This window comes from Eretmochelys imbricata, chromosome 23 (genome assembly GCF_965152235.1).
Source record: "Eretmochelys imbricata isolate rEreImb1 chromosome 23, rEreImb1.hap1, whole genome shotgun sequence".
NCBI classification, from domain to species: domain Eukaryota; kingdom Metazoa; phylum Chordata; order Testudines; family Cheloniidae; genus Eretmochelys; species Eretmochelys imbricata.
The window spans coordinates 3,370,411-3,386,735 of record NC_135594.1 but is presented as its reverse complement, the minus strand read 5'-3'; the positions used below and the strand labels follow the sequence as shown (position 1 = coordinate 3,386,735).

Sequence of the window (16,325 nt, the reverse complement as noted above, 5' to 3'; positions counted from 1 at the left end):
TGGAGAAATCCAGACCCTTGAGCGACGGAGTTATACCGACCTAACCCCCAGTGTAGACAGTGCTGTGATGACAGGAGACATAGCTACTGCCTCTCGGGGAGGCGACTTAACCACAGTGACGGGAGAAGGTCTCCTGTCGGTGTAGCAGTGGAGGGGAGCCAAGCCCCTAGTGACGACAGGACAGCGTGGAGTTCTCACACGAGTTAGCACATTGATACGGGCTTGTCTGCACTCTAACCATCACTACCCCGGAGCCGCCGCAGTATAGCTAGTTCTAGTGAGCGTGGCTAGACCGCGTAACACCGTTCCAGCGACGCACAGCGATGGGATTGGCAGCGGAGTTGTTCTCGGGTGAGCTGCTGCATCTCCACGGCATTATTCCCCCTTGAAACTCCAGTGTCCGCACCGCTCCGGCACGAACCACCCCCCTCTGATGGGCCAGCTTACAGCACCACTTAACCCAAGCTAGAGATTTTTGGGAGTCAGGTTCAGGGCAACGCTCAAGTTGTGCCTCATGCTAGCGCAGCAGTGGAGGGAGCCACAGCCAATGGCAAGAACCCTGGGATGGTGTCCCTGATGAGGCCACGCACACCTGGTGGCTGAGCTTTGTGACTTTGTCCTCACCCACAACTATTTCACAGTTGGGGACAACTTCTACCTTCAAGTCAGCGGCACTGCTATGGGTACCCGCATGGCCCCACAGTAGGCCAACATTTTTATGGCAGGACTTAGAACAACGCTTCCTCAGCTCTTGTTCCCTAGTGCCCCTCCTCTACTTGTGCAACACTGATGACCTCTTCCCGTGGGTCCAGAGGATGAAGGAGACCCTTGAGGAATTCCACCTGGGTTTCAACAACTTCCACCCCACTATCAACCTCAGTCTGGACCAGTCCACACAAGAGAGCCACTTCCTGGACACTACAGTGCAAATAAATGATTGTCACATAACCACCACCCTATACCGGAAACCTACTAACCGTTATACTTATCTACATCCCTCCAGCTTCCATCCAGGACACATCACGCGATCCATTGTCTACAGCCAAGCCCTAAGTTACGACCGCATTTGCTCCAATCCCTCAGAGAGAGACGAACACTTACAAGATCTTTGTCAAGCATTCTTAAAACTACAATACCCACCTGGGGAAGTGAGGAAACAAACTGACATAGCGAGACGGGTACCAGAAGTCACCTACAACAGGACAGGCTCAACAGACCACCACTGGCCATCATGTACAGCCCCCAGTTAAAACCTCTCCAGCACATCATCAACGATCTACAACCTATCCTGGAAAACGAACCCTCACTCTCACAGACCTTGGGAGACCGACCAGTCCTCGCTTACAGACAGCCCCCCAACCTGAAGCGAATACTCACCAGCAACTACACACCACAGAAACACTAACCCAGGAACCAATCCCTGTAACAAACCCCATTGCCCACTCTGTCCCCATATCTACTCTAGAGACACCATCAGACGACCCAACCACATCAGCCACACCATCAGAGGCTCATTCACATGCATGTCTACTACTGTGATATATGCCATCACATGCCAGCAATGCCCCTCTGCCATGTACATTGGCCAAACCGGACAATCTCTATGCAAAAGAATAAATGGACACAAATCAGATGTCAGGAATGGTAACATACAACAGCCAGCAGGAGAACACTTCCATCTCCCTGGACGCTCTAGAACAGATTTAAAAGAAGCCATCCTTCAACAACAAACTTCAAAACCAGACCTCAAAGAGACATTGCAGAGCTACAGTTCATTTGCAAATTTAACACCATTCATTTGGGCTTGAATAGGGACTGGGAGTGGCTGGCTCACTACAAAAGCAATTTTCCCTCTCTTGGTATGGACACCTCCTCATCAACTATTGGGAGTGGACCACATCCACCCTGATTGAATTGGCCCTGTCCACACTGGTTCTCCACCTGTAATTAGGGTGACCACATGTCCTGATTTTATAGGGACAGTCCCAATATTTGGGGCTTTGTCTTATATAGGTTCCTATCACCCCCCACCCCAGTCCCGATTTTCACACTTGCTGTCTGGTCACCCTACTTGTAATGTAACTCCCTTCTCTTCATGTATCAGTATATTTATGCCCGCATCTGTCATTTTTAATCCACGCATCTGAAGAAGTGGGCTTTTCACCCACAAAAGCTCATGCCCAAATAAATCGGTTAGTCTTTAAGGTGCCACCGGACTCCTTGTTACCTTTACGCAGCGATTTATCGGATGCGGAGATATCAAAATGCGCCCTCTAGGTGTCGCTGTCCCCACAGGAGAGGGCACAGCCAGTTCACCCAGCCCCATGCGGTGCAGAAATCCTGTTACCGCAGGCCAAGAAGGTTTATCAGCCCACAGGCCCCCACCAGAGCTAAGGCAGCTGGGGGAGTCTCACTTACCTTGCCTTCATGGGTGAGCAGGATGGAGTCGCTCTTGATGTCTCGGTGAATCACCCCTTGGGCATGGAGGACAGAAAGTGCTTTCAGGACAGCCAGGCAGACGGCGGCGATCTGCTCTTCGTTCATCCTGGAAGCAGGGAGAGGTTCAGAACACTGACAAGCCGCCCGCCTCCTCATGCTCTGCAGTAACAGGGGGAACTGCCCCGGTGTAATGCCCAGCGTCAGACCGGTGGGAAGTGCTTTGCCAGCTCTCATTTCGCCTCAGACCCACCCTAGGTGGGGGAAGTATTATCACCACTTCATAGATGGGGAAAACTGAGGAAGGACTTGCTCAAGGTCACACAGAGTCTGGCAGAGCCGGGATGGAAAGCCCCAGCCTGCCTTTAGCAGATACACCCAGCTAGAATCACTGCATGAACGCAGTGGGCTCGCAGAGAACTGTGGACCAACAAGGAAGACCCGCACACAAGGGGGGGGGGGGGTGTCAGACAGACAAGCAACTCTGAGAGCTACTCTGCAGCCCCCCTGTGGGTGGGTCCCCACCCCGCTCCTAGAACAGGATATGTCTGCACCCCCAGACTCACCTCTGGGGTACAGCTATGCTCCACACTTAACCTGGGCTCTCGCCCTACCATCTACACAGGAAGACCCCTGGCCTGGGTTTGGAGGGGTTTTAAGCCCAGCTAGCTGACCCAGCAGCATGGCTGGGAGTCAGGTCTGCTGGGTTCTGTCCCCAGCTCGAGTGGGGGTTGGGGAGTCAGGATTCCTGGGTTCTGTCCCTAGATTTTAGGCTGGAACCACACACTCTAAGGTGAGGACACCGGCTAAATCACTGGGGCCCTGATAACCCTCCAACACCCTTCCCACAATTCCTCGGAAGGAGAGACAAGTTCTCCCACAACAGACTGCGCTGAGACACCAGGAGTATTTCCCAGGGACCCCTGGGCTGGATCCTCAGACAGCGCAGAGAGACAGCAACTCGGGTAAGGCTCTGCAGAGTGGCTGCTCACACGCGGGCCGTGCTAGCCCAGGTGCTGAGACCCAGGGAGTCCAGGCCAATCATCCGAGCTGACTGTGCAGTGTAGACGTAGCCTGTCTGGGAGTGCCGCTAGTCTCTTTGGGTGGGTCATCCCTGCAGAGGGATACAGGCCCATGGGCCTGCATCTCTGGGCTAGCCCCACTCGGGTTAGTGCAGCCAGCCACAGGTTCCGCGCTTCCCCCGCCAGGAGCATCGCCAGGACTTCTGGGGGCACATCGCATGGGTCTCTGTGCTGCGGGGAAGGTGAGCCACTCCAGGCCTCTTTCCCAGCGAATGCGTCTGTCCTGGGCGCACAGAGAGAATTGTGGGGAGGCACTGGAGGATTATCCGCGCTCGGTGGTTTAGCCTGCGTCCTCACTGCAAAGTGCACAGGTTACCAGCCTGCATGAACGCCTCACTCGGGTCCGCATGGGCCAGCTAGCCGGGGTTTAAAGCACCACTGAACTCAGGTGAGAGGGTCGCGTGTGGGCGGGAGCGAGGGGTTGGGGCAGCACCCGAGTTAGCTCTGCGGCGGAGAGATACCCACAAATATAACCTAACCCCTCCATCTCCCTTCTGAGCTGCCTGTTCCCAGGGCTCCCCTCTCCTGCCCTCCGGCTTGTCACACTCCTGAGCTGGAGCTACTGAGATCCACTGGCCTGGCTGCCCTGGCCTAGACACTCTCTCACCCCTTGGCATTTTTAGTGCTCCTTTTCTACCTATGACTTCCACGCCCGCTGCCGACCTCGCTTCAGAGGCTGGGATCAGAGGGGTCAGCTGGCCCAAGCGCGAGGCCCCAGGGCAGGATTTACCACCCCCATCGTACCTGGTGTGCGTTACGATATCCGTCAGAGCTCCGCCTTCGAGGAACTCCATCACCACCCACAGCTCGTCCCCCACCAGGTAGCTGTTGTACATCTCCACCACGTTCTCGTGCTGGTAGTCCCTCATAATCACCACCTGAAAAGCAGGGTGCAGAGTGGGGCATTATGGCCGGCACCGGCAGAGGAACAGGGCTGTGGGTTTTAACAGCCGGCAATGCAAACGTGGCTGCAGCCCCGTAACGTACAGAGGAAAAGCCTTTTTAGAAAGGAGGAGAAAATAAACCTGACTTGAATGTGGTTCCCTAAAAGGCAGGGTTCACCCCACCAGAAAAGCCACCCTAGGCCTAGCTAGAGATCAGCTGGGGTGGCACTCACTCTACAAGGAGACTGCATCGCTGTGGCATTTGCCAGGTGGACAATGGAAGTCACAGAGGGAGAGGGAACAAGGAACGCTTACTGGGATGGTTGTCCCCAGAGGACTGGGCGTTGCTGGTTCAGCGACTGGGGAGGAACGAGGCTAACGGGGACCAGGAGCACCTACGTAATTGGGGAGCCTACGTCGATTTTCAGAAGTGATTTCTTGCGAGTCCAGTCTCATCAACTTTCATTGGGAATTGGGAGCCCAAGGGCCGGCTCTGTAAAGGAATTTACGCACCTAAAGATGCAGATGGGCGCTGAGTGAGATTTTTCAAAATCATCTAAGCAGGTTCAAGCACCTAACTCATTCAGGTGCTTCTGAAAACCCTGCTGAACGCCTGTCTGCATCTTGAGTTGGCCAAAGACCTTTATCTTCAAGGTCCTGGGCCCAGGATATCTAAAAGACAAGACTAAAACTCTGCGATGAAGATCGCAGTCAGCAGCGACACCCCTATGGCACCATGAAAACTTTCTGCAATAAGGGTAAAGCTCATCTATCCAGGAGACGAGGCCGCTTTGGGGGCTGGTCTGAGGCTGCGGAACGAGCTCCCTCAGAAACGAAGTGCGAATTCCTTCTCCAACATATAGCAATGCACAGGTGTACGGGAAGTTCCAAAACATCCTCCCCAAATCCAGACACTTTCCACCCAGGGGACAGCATGACAGAACCAACCGAATGGACTGCTCCCCTTGGGGCATGCTCCCCTTTAGGGTTCCAAGCTTGCACCCCAATGAGTGGCGCTGACTGCACGTCCCACGCCGCCAGTGCACTCTCCGGCCCGAAGGGGACTGCGGTCCCCAGCATCCCCTGTCCGTAAGGCAGGGCTCTGAAGAAGTGGGGCTCCCACACAGGCGACTGTCTTGGAGGGGTAAGTAGCCACTCGCTCTCCCTGGAGAGGCTCACGTGTGTTAGACATGCCACCTACCTCATTAAACAGCAGCTCACGTCTTTGCTGCTTCCGCAGGTCCATTTTCTTCACAGCCACCAGCTTCCCTGTGCTCTTGACCGTGGCGATGCAGACGATGCCCGTGGAGCCTTCGCCGATTTTAATGAAGTTGTCCAGGTAGGTCCGGGGGTCGCCCGGGTCAACCACCATCTGCAGGGCGGCTCGGAACTGTTCGTGGGAGACCCGCTGGGGCTCGCGCTGTGGGGAGCGGGGCTGCTGGGACACTGTGGTGGGGGGAGGTGGTGGAAGCGGCTGGGGCTGCTGGGAATAAGATGGCTGGGGGTTTGACTGGGGGATGCGAGTTAAGTGGGGCTCTGATGCGTGCGGGGAGAGTCCCGGCTGGGGCGGCTCTGGGTTTTTGGACCTCGGCTGGCCTGGCTGGTGGACCCTGGAGGAGCTACTGCTCCCGCTTACTGGCCCATTGGACGCCATTTCCTGGGGCCTCGCAGACCTGGGTTCTGCCTGGAAGGAGGGGGGGGGAAAGAAAAGAAACAGCACATCAGCAGCTGAACGTAAAACAGAGAGGCCGGGAGATGTAACATCGACCCCAGGCTCTCTGATCGCTGACTGCCTTTGCACAGAGCAAAAGCCGCTTCCCACTCCGAAATCTTCCCTACCAATAGGCTGCAGGGAGGAAGAGGAAAAAGACGTCAGGGTGGCATCCTCCCATGGGGTTACCAGAGAAGCCCTGCTGAGACTGTCTGAAGAGAGACGGCAGTGATTAGAGTTTACAGATTGCTGAATGAGAGAGACAGAGAGAAAAGAGAGAGGAGATCTGCATTGGGATGGCTGTGAGGAGAAGGAATAGGTACGAAGAAAGGAAAAAAAAAAAAAAAAAAAACCCAGACATCCAGACAGCATCTACAGGTGTTTCTACTGGACAGGGCCTTGCGAGAGAGGCCTCAAGCATCCGTTGGCATTCCTAAGGGTGCTACCGCTGGAAGGAGAGAGCAGTGATGGTGCAGGATTGCTACGGGGAGCGCGGCTGCAGCAGGAAAGGGGCAAGAGCGCGCGGCTGCTGAAGGAGCGCGCAGCGCGGGAGAGCTACCGAGAACGCAGCGGGTGTAGAGGAGACAGGTGCTGTTCCAGGAGACAGTGCAGGGAGCAAAGCTGCGTCCGCGGTACGGCAGTGCGAGGCTTGCTAGGAGGAGGACAGGGAGCCAATGCAGTGGTGATGCAGAGCATGCAACTGCTGAAGGAGACCGGTCTAGCGGTGGCATCGGCTTGCTACAGGGCTCAGAGGCAGCGGCTCAGGGAACCGGTTCCTGCAGGAGGCAGCATGGGCCGCAGAGCATGCAGCTGTTAGAGAGGAACGAACCATCTTCACTGCACACTAGAGGTTTAGCACCACGACGCACAGAAGTGTCCAGACAAGCCGGAAGGTGGCCACCAAACCATCCCGCCACCCACTCCGGCAGGCTGCTAGAAACACCCGCTTCGATAGGCCTTAAATCGATCAAGAGTGGATATACCTCATGGAAGAAGCCGCTTAGCGGAGGATTAACTTCGGAAGCAAAGCAGGAGGGGTGCTTTGCCTGGGGGGTGTGCATCTGCTCTGGGGGCACTGTTGGTAGGTTGGGAGTCAACCGAGCCCGAACACGGCTCAGCCTTAGCTGCTGGATAGTCAGGAGGACTCAGTTCTTACCTAGGAGACCGAGTCCTAACCTGGATCGTGACCTGAGGGGTGGGGGAACCTTTACCTGAGAACCTGTGCCCCTGACAGGGTCAGTCTCAGCTCGTGGATACGTATTAAAAGGCCGGCCGGTCTGCTGAGCTGTCTTCATCACCCCTTCGGAGACGGGGATGTTTGGAGTCCGGATATTGGGCCCGGAGAGCGGGCGTTTGTCCCGCGGGGATTGCGGGCTTTTCTCCCCGGTGTACGTGGACTTGGGTCTCTTGTCGGAGGCGTCATGGCGATCCCTCCTGACCACACGGTCGGCCGGCTCGCTGTAGTCCCTCTCCACCGGGTAGTCCCGCCTTCCATCCCGGTCATGGGCTCTGGGCCTGCCCTCCTTAGCGGGCTTGTGGTACTCAGGAGGGGGCGGCCTGCCGCCAGGGTGCTTGGTGGATTTGCCGCTGGGCTCCTGCCCTCGGGGCTGCTGTGGGTGGGCCCGGGTCTCCTCCCTGTCCCGTTTCCTCTCCCTGTCCCGATCCAGCTCGTTCCTGGCTTCATGGCGACTCCTCTCCTTGTGGTCCTTATTCCTGTCCTCGAGGGGCCGGGCTTTGGCCGGCCCCTCGTTGAGGCCGTTCTCGTGGAAGAGCTGGTCACGGTGGGGCTGGAAGGGGGGACTGTCCCGGCGCAGCGAGTTGGAGCGGGACACCGACATGTTCTCAAACTCATCCAGCAGCCAGGTCAGGGAGCCGTCCTTGGCGGTTTTGTTTCCCCGCACGATGGTCTTCGCGCAGCACATGGGATGGGGGGGGGGGTGGAAAAAAAAAAAACACAGACACACAGAAAAGAAAAAAAAAGGAAAATGAAACGACTGGTGGTGAACATGACACGCGCGTGGTGGCAGCTACACGGCTCAACTGCGAGACACACCAACAGGGACAAACGAGGGGCAGGTTCTTAACGTCTACCAGTTCAAGCACACGCCTCCACGCACCCTCAACCTGCATAGCCTCCAGTCCTATCCCCCTGGCCTCTCTGCTATGCCAGCAAAGGCACTGCTCATGGGCATGGTGCCTGCTATGGCCTGAGAGGAGATCCCCACCAGCTCATCTCAGACAGGAGTCACCGCAGAGCTCGCTGCTAACCCGGGACAGATCTGAGCCTGCCTCTGAGCCAGTCAGCCGCTAGGCTGGGGGATTTTACATCCTTCCTTGCAACATTGACTGATGTCTTTTCTCTGCAGGTTAGAAAAGCCTGAGGAGTTTAACGCTCCCAACCCCACCTCCAATGGGAACGTGTTTTATTTAAATGCCGTGATCTCTGCCCATTTATGCAGGACGTGACTTTTCCCCGCCTCCACCTGTGTCTGATGATGGCTCAGTCCTCCTGGTCTCACCTGGCTGCCCTGCCTTACCAACTCCAGCCAGGCGAGGCAGACGCTTCGCATGGGCTGCAGGTTTCTGTGCACCCCACCATTATGAAACAGAAGGCCTTGCTCGCCTGTCTGATCACGCAGGGACACGCAGCAATTACAAAACCGCAGCCCGTGCCTCGGCCCAATCTGAGCGGGTTTGTAGTTTGCTGACAAAACGAACTGGCCGGTGCACATCGAAAACGTCGCCACAACCACCCGCAGACCCCACGTAACTCAGGACAAGTGACATTTGGTTGAGCCGCCCTAGGGCGGAGCAGATCGGGCCTGGAGGCAGAGCTGTGCGTGAGCCCAGGGCTGAAAGAGCAGATGGTGCCACAGGTCTGGCTCAAGGTGCAGCAAGCAGAGGCGTACGTGACAGCAGGCTTGTGGGAGGTAGCAGGTCAGAGCCCCGACCTTCTACAGCAGAAAGGATAAAAGATCCCTGGATCCGTCAGCAATTTGTGGCCGGGGCTGTAGATACTTCTGCGTGAGGTGTCTAGCACAACCCGGCCCTGGGTAGGTGCGAGTACAACCGAACCTGCGGTCATCCCAAACAAAACCACCCCGCTCGCGGCTACAGCAGGGGGACCCGTCATGGCCCCGCCAGGAAGCTAGTTAGGGAAAGAAAGAGGGGGGAGGCGAGAGAAACTCCACCCGTGCGGCCAAAGAGGCGAGCAGGGTCTGTAATAGAGACAGCCTTCATACAACCGCCAGTCGCGTCCAAGCTCAGGTCAGAACCATCTCCACAACGGCTCATCTGGTGCCCGAATCCCACGTGCAGCGTCGAGGGCTTGCAATCAGCAGCGGCTACCGTGTGGGAGAAGAGAAGAAGCGGAATGCAGAAGCCGGAGCAGAGCAGTTGCATCTCTGCTCGTTACCTGCAGTTGCTTTCAGGTCCCCCAGCCTGGCGTGCCGAGAGGGTGGTGCAGTTAGTGGCAATGGCAGGGGCCTCAAGTCAGGACCCCTGGGTTCTGCTCAAAGCCGCGGCGTGCCCCGTGCAAGAGAGCTGGTGTCTAGAGGATGGGGATCCTCTCACCTTGTTAAAGAGGGGGCGCTATGAAGCTATTTGCACAGCCCTGGATGACCCTCAGAGGGAAGGGGGGAGAGGAACGCGAAGAATTGCTACTACAGGCCAGAAGCAGAGTCGCTTTGGACTGTAGTCACCAGACGCCCCACGGCCAGAATTCTTGGGATCACAGATTATAAAGCCTCCTGGCAATTGAGTTTTAAGCCACTCGGCAGAGAGTTGAGCCTCGCCCCTCCCTCCCGTTGCTGGTTTACACTTCTTCACTCTCCTGCATCCCAGGGAGCACAAAACACCTCCACCGCCAACACCCTGGGCTGCCCTGTGCCAAGCTCTTCTCCCTCCTTTGCAAAGCTCCGGCTCAGCCTTCTCTCTGCCCATCTCCAACTCTGCTTGCCTACAGGCAGCTGCTTCACCAGCCCCATGCAGCCCAACCCCTCGCCACAAGAGTTTTCCTCCTTGCAGCAGCAGCTACCAAGAGCAGCCTTCCTGTATCTCTCCGCCTCTCCGTCCCATCTGAAATCTCAGCTAAGGACACAACTCCTTTCTCCCTGGCCTATGCCCCTGTTTCCCCCACCCCATCTCTGTACTGCACGAAACCCTGCATGCATGCAGGAAGACACGCTGCACGACACAGGGCCTCAAGGCTGCGGGGCAAGACTCCCAGCGAGGTCAAGGGCCCTTCTGCCAGAGGAATCCCCAACTCGTTAGGGAAGATCCGAGGGCCGCTTCGCCTCAGGGCTGGAGCCCCAGCAGGCTCGGGGGATTTCATTTGAGGGCCTTGGCTCACGTCTCGGTGGAGGGGCCTTGGTTTTGCTACCAACATGCCGATTAACAAAGTGTGCAGAGGGAGGGGCTCTCTCCTCCAAGGGGGGCCTGGCCGACATCCAGCTGCAGCAGGCTCTCGGCAGGACTCCATTTAAGAGAGGTAAGAGGAGGGGTGGAATAATTTAGGCCGTTTATTACTTGGCGGCCCACATCCTCCAGCGATCTGCCCGTGCCAGGGCCTCTGGGATCACTGGAAATGCATGCAGGGACTGTTGCATTTGTAACCCCTTGTGAGCCCACTTGATGCCAGTAACTCCCGGGAAAGCCTTTCAAACAGGGAAGGTTTTGAGGCCAGAGCGTGCAAGTCGCTGCATACGTTTCCCTTCCTGCCCCCAGTCAGCATGGGCTGGCCAGGCCCCTCCCCCAGCACCGGAGGCATCGGACACCCCAAGACTTTATTAACCAGGTTAGAAGCTGCGTACAAGAACGGCAGCAGTAGAAAGTGATAATACTGAGAGGGAGTTTGCTGAGGCAGGAGCAGGCGTGATCGAAGCAAGAGTGGGGATGTGGGAAGGAATGCTTGGTCCTAGCTAGGGGGTGGCACACTCCTTGGCTTCTCTCTCTCGCTCTCTCAAATACTCATCAGGGCACTGTCCAGGCGTTAACGAGTTAAATCCTAAAGAAAGCTGCGATTGTAGGAGAACAGTCCTTTCAGGCCTCAGCTGAGATCAGGGGCCCTTTGTGCATGTGGTCACACAGTCCCTGCCCCGAACAGCTCACAATCTAACTCAATCTAGTTGGGGTTGGTCCTGCTTTGAGCAGGGGGTTGGACTCGATGACCTCCTGAGGCCCCTTCCAACCCTGAGATGCTATGATTCTATGATGGAACATGGGTGGAAGAAAAACACACTCCTTTTTCTAGATTAGGAACTGAGGCACAGAGCGATGAAGAGGCTTGCCCAAGGGCACCTGGGGAATAGAACACCGGTGTCCTGACTTTTAACTACTTCCTCCTCCTCAATCCAGGAATATTTGAGTGTCCAATCACAGACCTTGCTCTAGCCACTCCCCGAGGACTTCCTTCCCTTGTGAATCTAGAGATCTGTAAGACCAGAGTCCTACACCCTGAGGTTCCTGCACAGCGGCTGACTCAGGTTGCCATGATCCTTTGGTCTCCAGAAAAGTAAGAAGGTGCCACCTCAGATCAGGAGGCCCAAAAGAAAATTGAGACTATTTGTAGACTGTACTGTCTTTTCTTGTACGTGTCCTGGCTGTACCTGCCTCTGCTATGGTGCGGAAACGGCGGCAAAGCAAAGGGAGAGGTTATAAGTTCTAGTCACCCAGACCACATCCCCAGGACCCCAGTCAAGTGGTTATATAGCCTTGGAATCCAAAAAGCACTTAAGGAACGGATCAGCGTGATGGGAGTCATGTCCTGCGAAGGTGCCTGCTCCCTCCTTCTGCCTTCACTGCACACTGCTGCAGTCCTCTTCATGGCTCTCACAGGCAGCTCCCGCCTGCCCTCTCTCTGCCCGCAGCCCTGCTTTCAGCAACTGTGTGTGGGGGGGGAGAGAGAGAGAGATTGGGGGGGTGATTGACAGCACTGGGTAATTTATGGGGGCAGTGTCACACACGGAATGACAACAGGGTTTATTTTTAAGCATCTGTTGCAGAGCAGTGCGGCAACCCGCCTCCCGTCCCCCACCACACCATCGCCATCACCCCCAGAGCACCGCAGGCCATCCTCAAAGCTGCTCCCCAGCAAGATCAATACACGGGAGTTTGCTCCAAGCCTCTGCCTGCACAGCACACAGATTTATACTGTGTCGCGTCTTTCACGCAGAGCGCATGGTTGCCTAGTGGCTGACATGCAAGCCTCCAGCCAGAGCAGCTGAATCTCATCCAAGCAACCCCAGCCGCAAAAGCTTGAGTCCCACGCTGCCAGGGAAAGCGGCTTTGGATGCAGATGAAAGATGAAACTGCTCCTTAAGAGTCCGCGGGCCTAGGAAGACTCTTTCACCACAGCAAAGAGATTTGACTAAGAGGGCAGCCAAGCTAGGGCTGTGCTCTGAAGAAATGGACCCAGTCTTGTAGAGCGCTGGGGAAACGGAGGTGAAAGGTTCAGAGGAGGTCCCTGGCAATGAAGAACAGAGTTGAGTCTGACCAAATGCCTGGCCCTTTCCCCCATCTCAAGTAGGCCTTCCCTGGCCAACCTCAAAACGGCTGAACAAGTTCTCAATAGCTACATTCTTCTCCGCCTGCACCAATACCTTCTGCTCAAAGGCCCTGTGGGGAAGAGACCCATTATCTGTCTGGCCATTTATGATATTTATGGTGTTGTGTATGAAGGATTACCATTGCCGTCAAGCAGCCAACAGCATCAATACTTGAGGACACTGGAAGACAGTGCTCAAAAAAGATGCGGGCACTCATGTCGGGGCAGCAGCTGCTGTCATGTTTCATGCCCATCAGCAGTCTCTGTGGGGACGTCGCAATACCAAGCGAAGGACCTACAGAACTGCACACAGTTATGCCAACTCTATCGCACGGCCATGAGCCGTGGGCACTGAGGAAAGCCGAGGAATGCTGGATTGATTGTCTCTCCACAGTAAGTGCCAGGACAAGATTAGCAATGAGGATACCCACAGCCAAACCCAGCAACACCACTTGTTCAGTTTCAGCAGCTCCCTTGGTTCGGACAGACCAGGATGGAAGAGGACGAATTCCTGAGCGTGTTTATGGAGGAATGCCGCCACAGGGCCAGTGATTACGCAAACGCCAAAAGCTTCGGCAGCTTGAGAAGTCTCCCAATGAAGGACAAACTGACAGACAGGCTGCCTTAAGGTCCTACTTGGAGATCGAACCAGAGGGCCGCTTGATTTGCAATGAGACTACTATGGCCCTCTGGGACTTGCCATGATGATGAATCCTAATACCGTCAGCTAAACTAGACTTGGAGGACAAGGTGGATAATTGGACGAGCTCCTGGGGTGATACTGTGGCCAAAAGGGATGTAGAAAGAGAGGACTCTCAAGTAGGGAAGTTACTGTATTTGGCACTGGTGCGACGGCTGCTGGAAGGTGTATTCAGGGATCCACAGTTCAAGAAGGACATTCATAAACTACGGAGGGCCAGAGAGCGACCAGAATGATTCAAGGATTGGAAAACCAGCCTTGTAGTGAGACTCTAGGATCTCAATCTAGTTAGCTTAACAAAGAGAAGGGTAAAGAATGACTTGATCACAGTCTACACATACCTACACATGGGAGACGAAAAATCATAGAATATCAGGGTTGGTGGGGTCTTCAATCTTGCAGACAAAGGTCTAATAAGATCCAGTGCCTAGGAATTGAAGCAAGACAAATCCAGGCCAAAAATAAGGTGCATGTTTTTTTTAACAAAGAGAGTAATTAACCATTGGAACAACTTACCAGGGCTTGTGGTGGACTCTCCATCATGGCTGTTTTCCTAAGAGGTCTGCTCCAGTTCAAACATGAATTATTTGGGGCAGGTCTCTGGCTTGGGTTGCACAGGAGGTCAAGACAAGTTGATCTCAGCCTCCCTCTGGGCCTATAGTCTATGACTGAACTGCAAACATCAGCAGGAGTCTCCTGACTCTCTACTTACAGGAGTAAGCAGCCAGTGCACCTCCAATGAAATCAAGGTGTTACTATCAATTGACACCAGTTTAAGCCAAAGGGGAATCAGAGATAACAGGCCTCCAACAGATTTCAAATAAAGCTGGAGAGTGAGGCAGGGGATGAGTACAGGGAAGCTGATCCACACGTGCTACAGAGAAGGCTCTCCCATACCCCAGCAGGGAGACTACGCGGAGGGGTAGAGAGGGGACTTTATGAACTCCCAAGGATGGCAATTTCCCACCAGATCCTACGTCGAAGGGAAGTTGGGGGGAGCTCAGAGGATGGGAGTAAGGTGGTTGCTTCGTACATGAAGACAGGCAACAGATGCCAGAGATAGTCAGCAATTGGCCACTACATCAGAGCCAGCCTCACCACATCCCATGCGGCAATGGAACAGTTTGAACTCAGCCAGCAAACAATACCCAAGTGAATTTACCAACAAACTCATAAGCTACCCCGAATCCAACTCTTCAGCTCCTACAAATCCACCCAGCGTCCCCACACGGGCAGGCTCTCCCTCCCCACGCGGGAGAGATGGCTCGACGCGAATCATCAAATGCATTCCAAGCCCCTTCACACCTAACCCAGAAGTTCAGAGGAAACCCAAAGGCCCAGCTGAATGAGAGCCAAACACTGTGTGACCCTCTGCTCTGCAAATACAATGCAGCCAGCTTTCAGCCAGCCACCTTGTGGATGGAAGAACCAGAGATTACGCAGAAAGTACTGGGATCTGGACTCCCAAGACCTGACCCACTTCTGCCACTGACTCGCGAGTTTCCAAGTCGAAACTAGTGTAACCCTGGGCACGTCATTGACCCCCAGCCTCGTTAAGAGGATGCACGCTCCCCTAAGCCAGCAGAGGAGAGGTAAGGGCATAATGCCAGCACAAGAATGCAGCAGGGCGAAGGGGAAGAACTAGAAAGGAGGCAGAAAAATAGAATTTGGAGCCAAGCGTAAGCAGGCGGAGTTCCCACGCTGCTCCAAACAGAGCGTGCACAAAGACACCCCGCTCCAAACTCAGCCCCTTTGGGGAGTTTGCCTTGATCTTTAACAATAAAGGCAAACTCCCTGAAGGTCTGCTGTTCCAAGGGTTTTCTCTGCCAGACTCCCACATTCCTGCCCTTAGTTCCCTCTGTCTCAGAGAGGGACACACCAACCCACTGATATCCTAGGCCAGCGCTAACAAGACCCCGGCATCTTCATGAAGTGTTTAGCACCTGACATTAAGGTGACCTGGCAGAAGAGTCCTGGCATTCCTAGGCAGGGTCCTAAAACATGCCACCTCACCATGTTATACTGGGCTACAAGCAAGAGAAAAATCAAACAATCCTCTACCTTGCCCTGCCACCACACCCAAAAGTCATACGGTGGCCCAAATCCCACAAAGCTTTGTGGGTGCAAAGGATTGTGGGACATGGTGGGTCTCACAGGAGAAGTTTTTGGCTAATTTGTTGGTCACAGACTTAAAAGTTGCAAATCCCAGCCCTATCAGGGAATACGGCAGCAGCATATCCAGTGGTCAGACCGCAGGAATAGAAACAGGAGAGCTGAATTCTAGTGCTGGCTCTGCCACTGACCCACTGCACGGCCTTAGTCAAGTCACTGCCCCCCCCCGTGCCTCGGTTTCCCCATTACTTGGAAACTGGAATACTAACTGCTCGCCACGTGTGCGTCTCAAGGGTCTTACGTCCTCCTTTCCCAAACAAGTAGCTTGCGGTAACAACAGATCAATAGCGGGCATTGCTGCTAGTAGCCCCCTCTGCTGCTGGGCTCCAATAAGTACATCTTGGTCACAAGTCAGTAATTGGATGACATCTTCCAGGATAAAGGATCCCAAGCGCTCTAGGAACAGCATGTGCCTCACCCACCACTGAAATGCAGCCACCCTGGGGTGGGAGAACGGCATAACACTGCCCAAGCATTCCGTCTAAGAGCCATTTCGTGCCTGGCCCGGTCGAGGCCTGGCCCCTGACGGGGCTCTATGACAATACAAATAATACATTCAAAAAGCTCTACGTTTATTCCAAGCCACTGGGGTCAGCACCAAGCCAGAGGGAGGAGCTCCACCTATTACTACACTCCCACAGGTCGCTTCGGGGAACGTGCCCCCTCAAACACTGACGCCACTTGCTGCAATCCCTAGGTTCAGCTTCCTTGGAGGTCTCCCATCCACGTGCTGCTGGCCCAGCAGGCCTTTGCTTAGCATGTGAGATCGGAGCCGGACATGACAGAGCTGCACCAG

General features: G+C 55.0%; 1 protein-coding gene across 3 annotated transcripts in view; it reads right to left on the bottom strand.

Annotated features, from left to right (window-relative positions):
* PAK4 (p21 (RAC1) activated kinase 4) overlaps nucleotides 1-16,325 on the bottom strand; it is an 89,594-nt gene that overhangs the window by 5,674 nt on the left and 67,595 nt on the right. For all 3 annotated transcript variants that reach the window (XR_013348659.1, XM_077840697.1, XM_077840698.1), the window contains exons 3-6: nucleotides 7,325-8,020; nucleotides 5,604-6,086; nucleotides 4,263-4,396; nucleotides 2,419-2,545 (exon numbers count right to left, since the gene is read on the bottom strand). Coding sequence is in view for 2 of the 3 variants with exons in the window: in XM_077840697.1 (XP_077696823.1) it covers nucleotides 2,419-2,545; nucleotides 4,263-4,396; nucleotides 5,604-6,086; nucleotides 7,325-8,020 (1,440 nt within the window). In the remaining variant the exon portion in view is untranslated. The remainder of the gene's footprint in view (nucleotides 1-2,418; nucleotides 2,546-4,262; nucleotides 4,397-5,603; nucleotides 6,087-7,324; nucleotides 8,021-16,325) is intronic.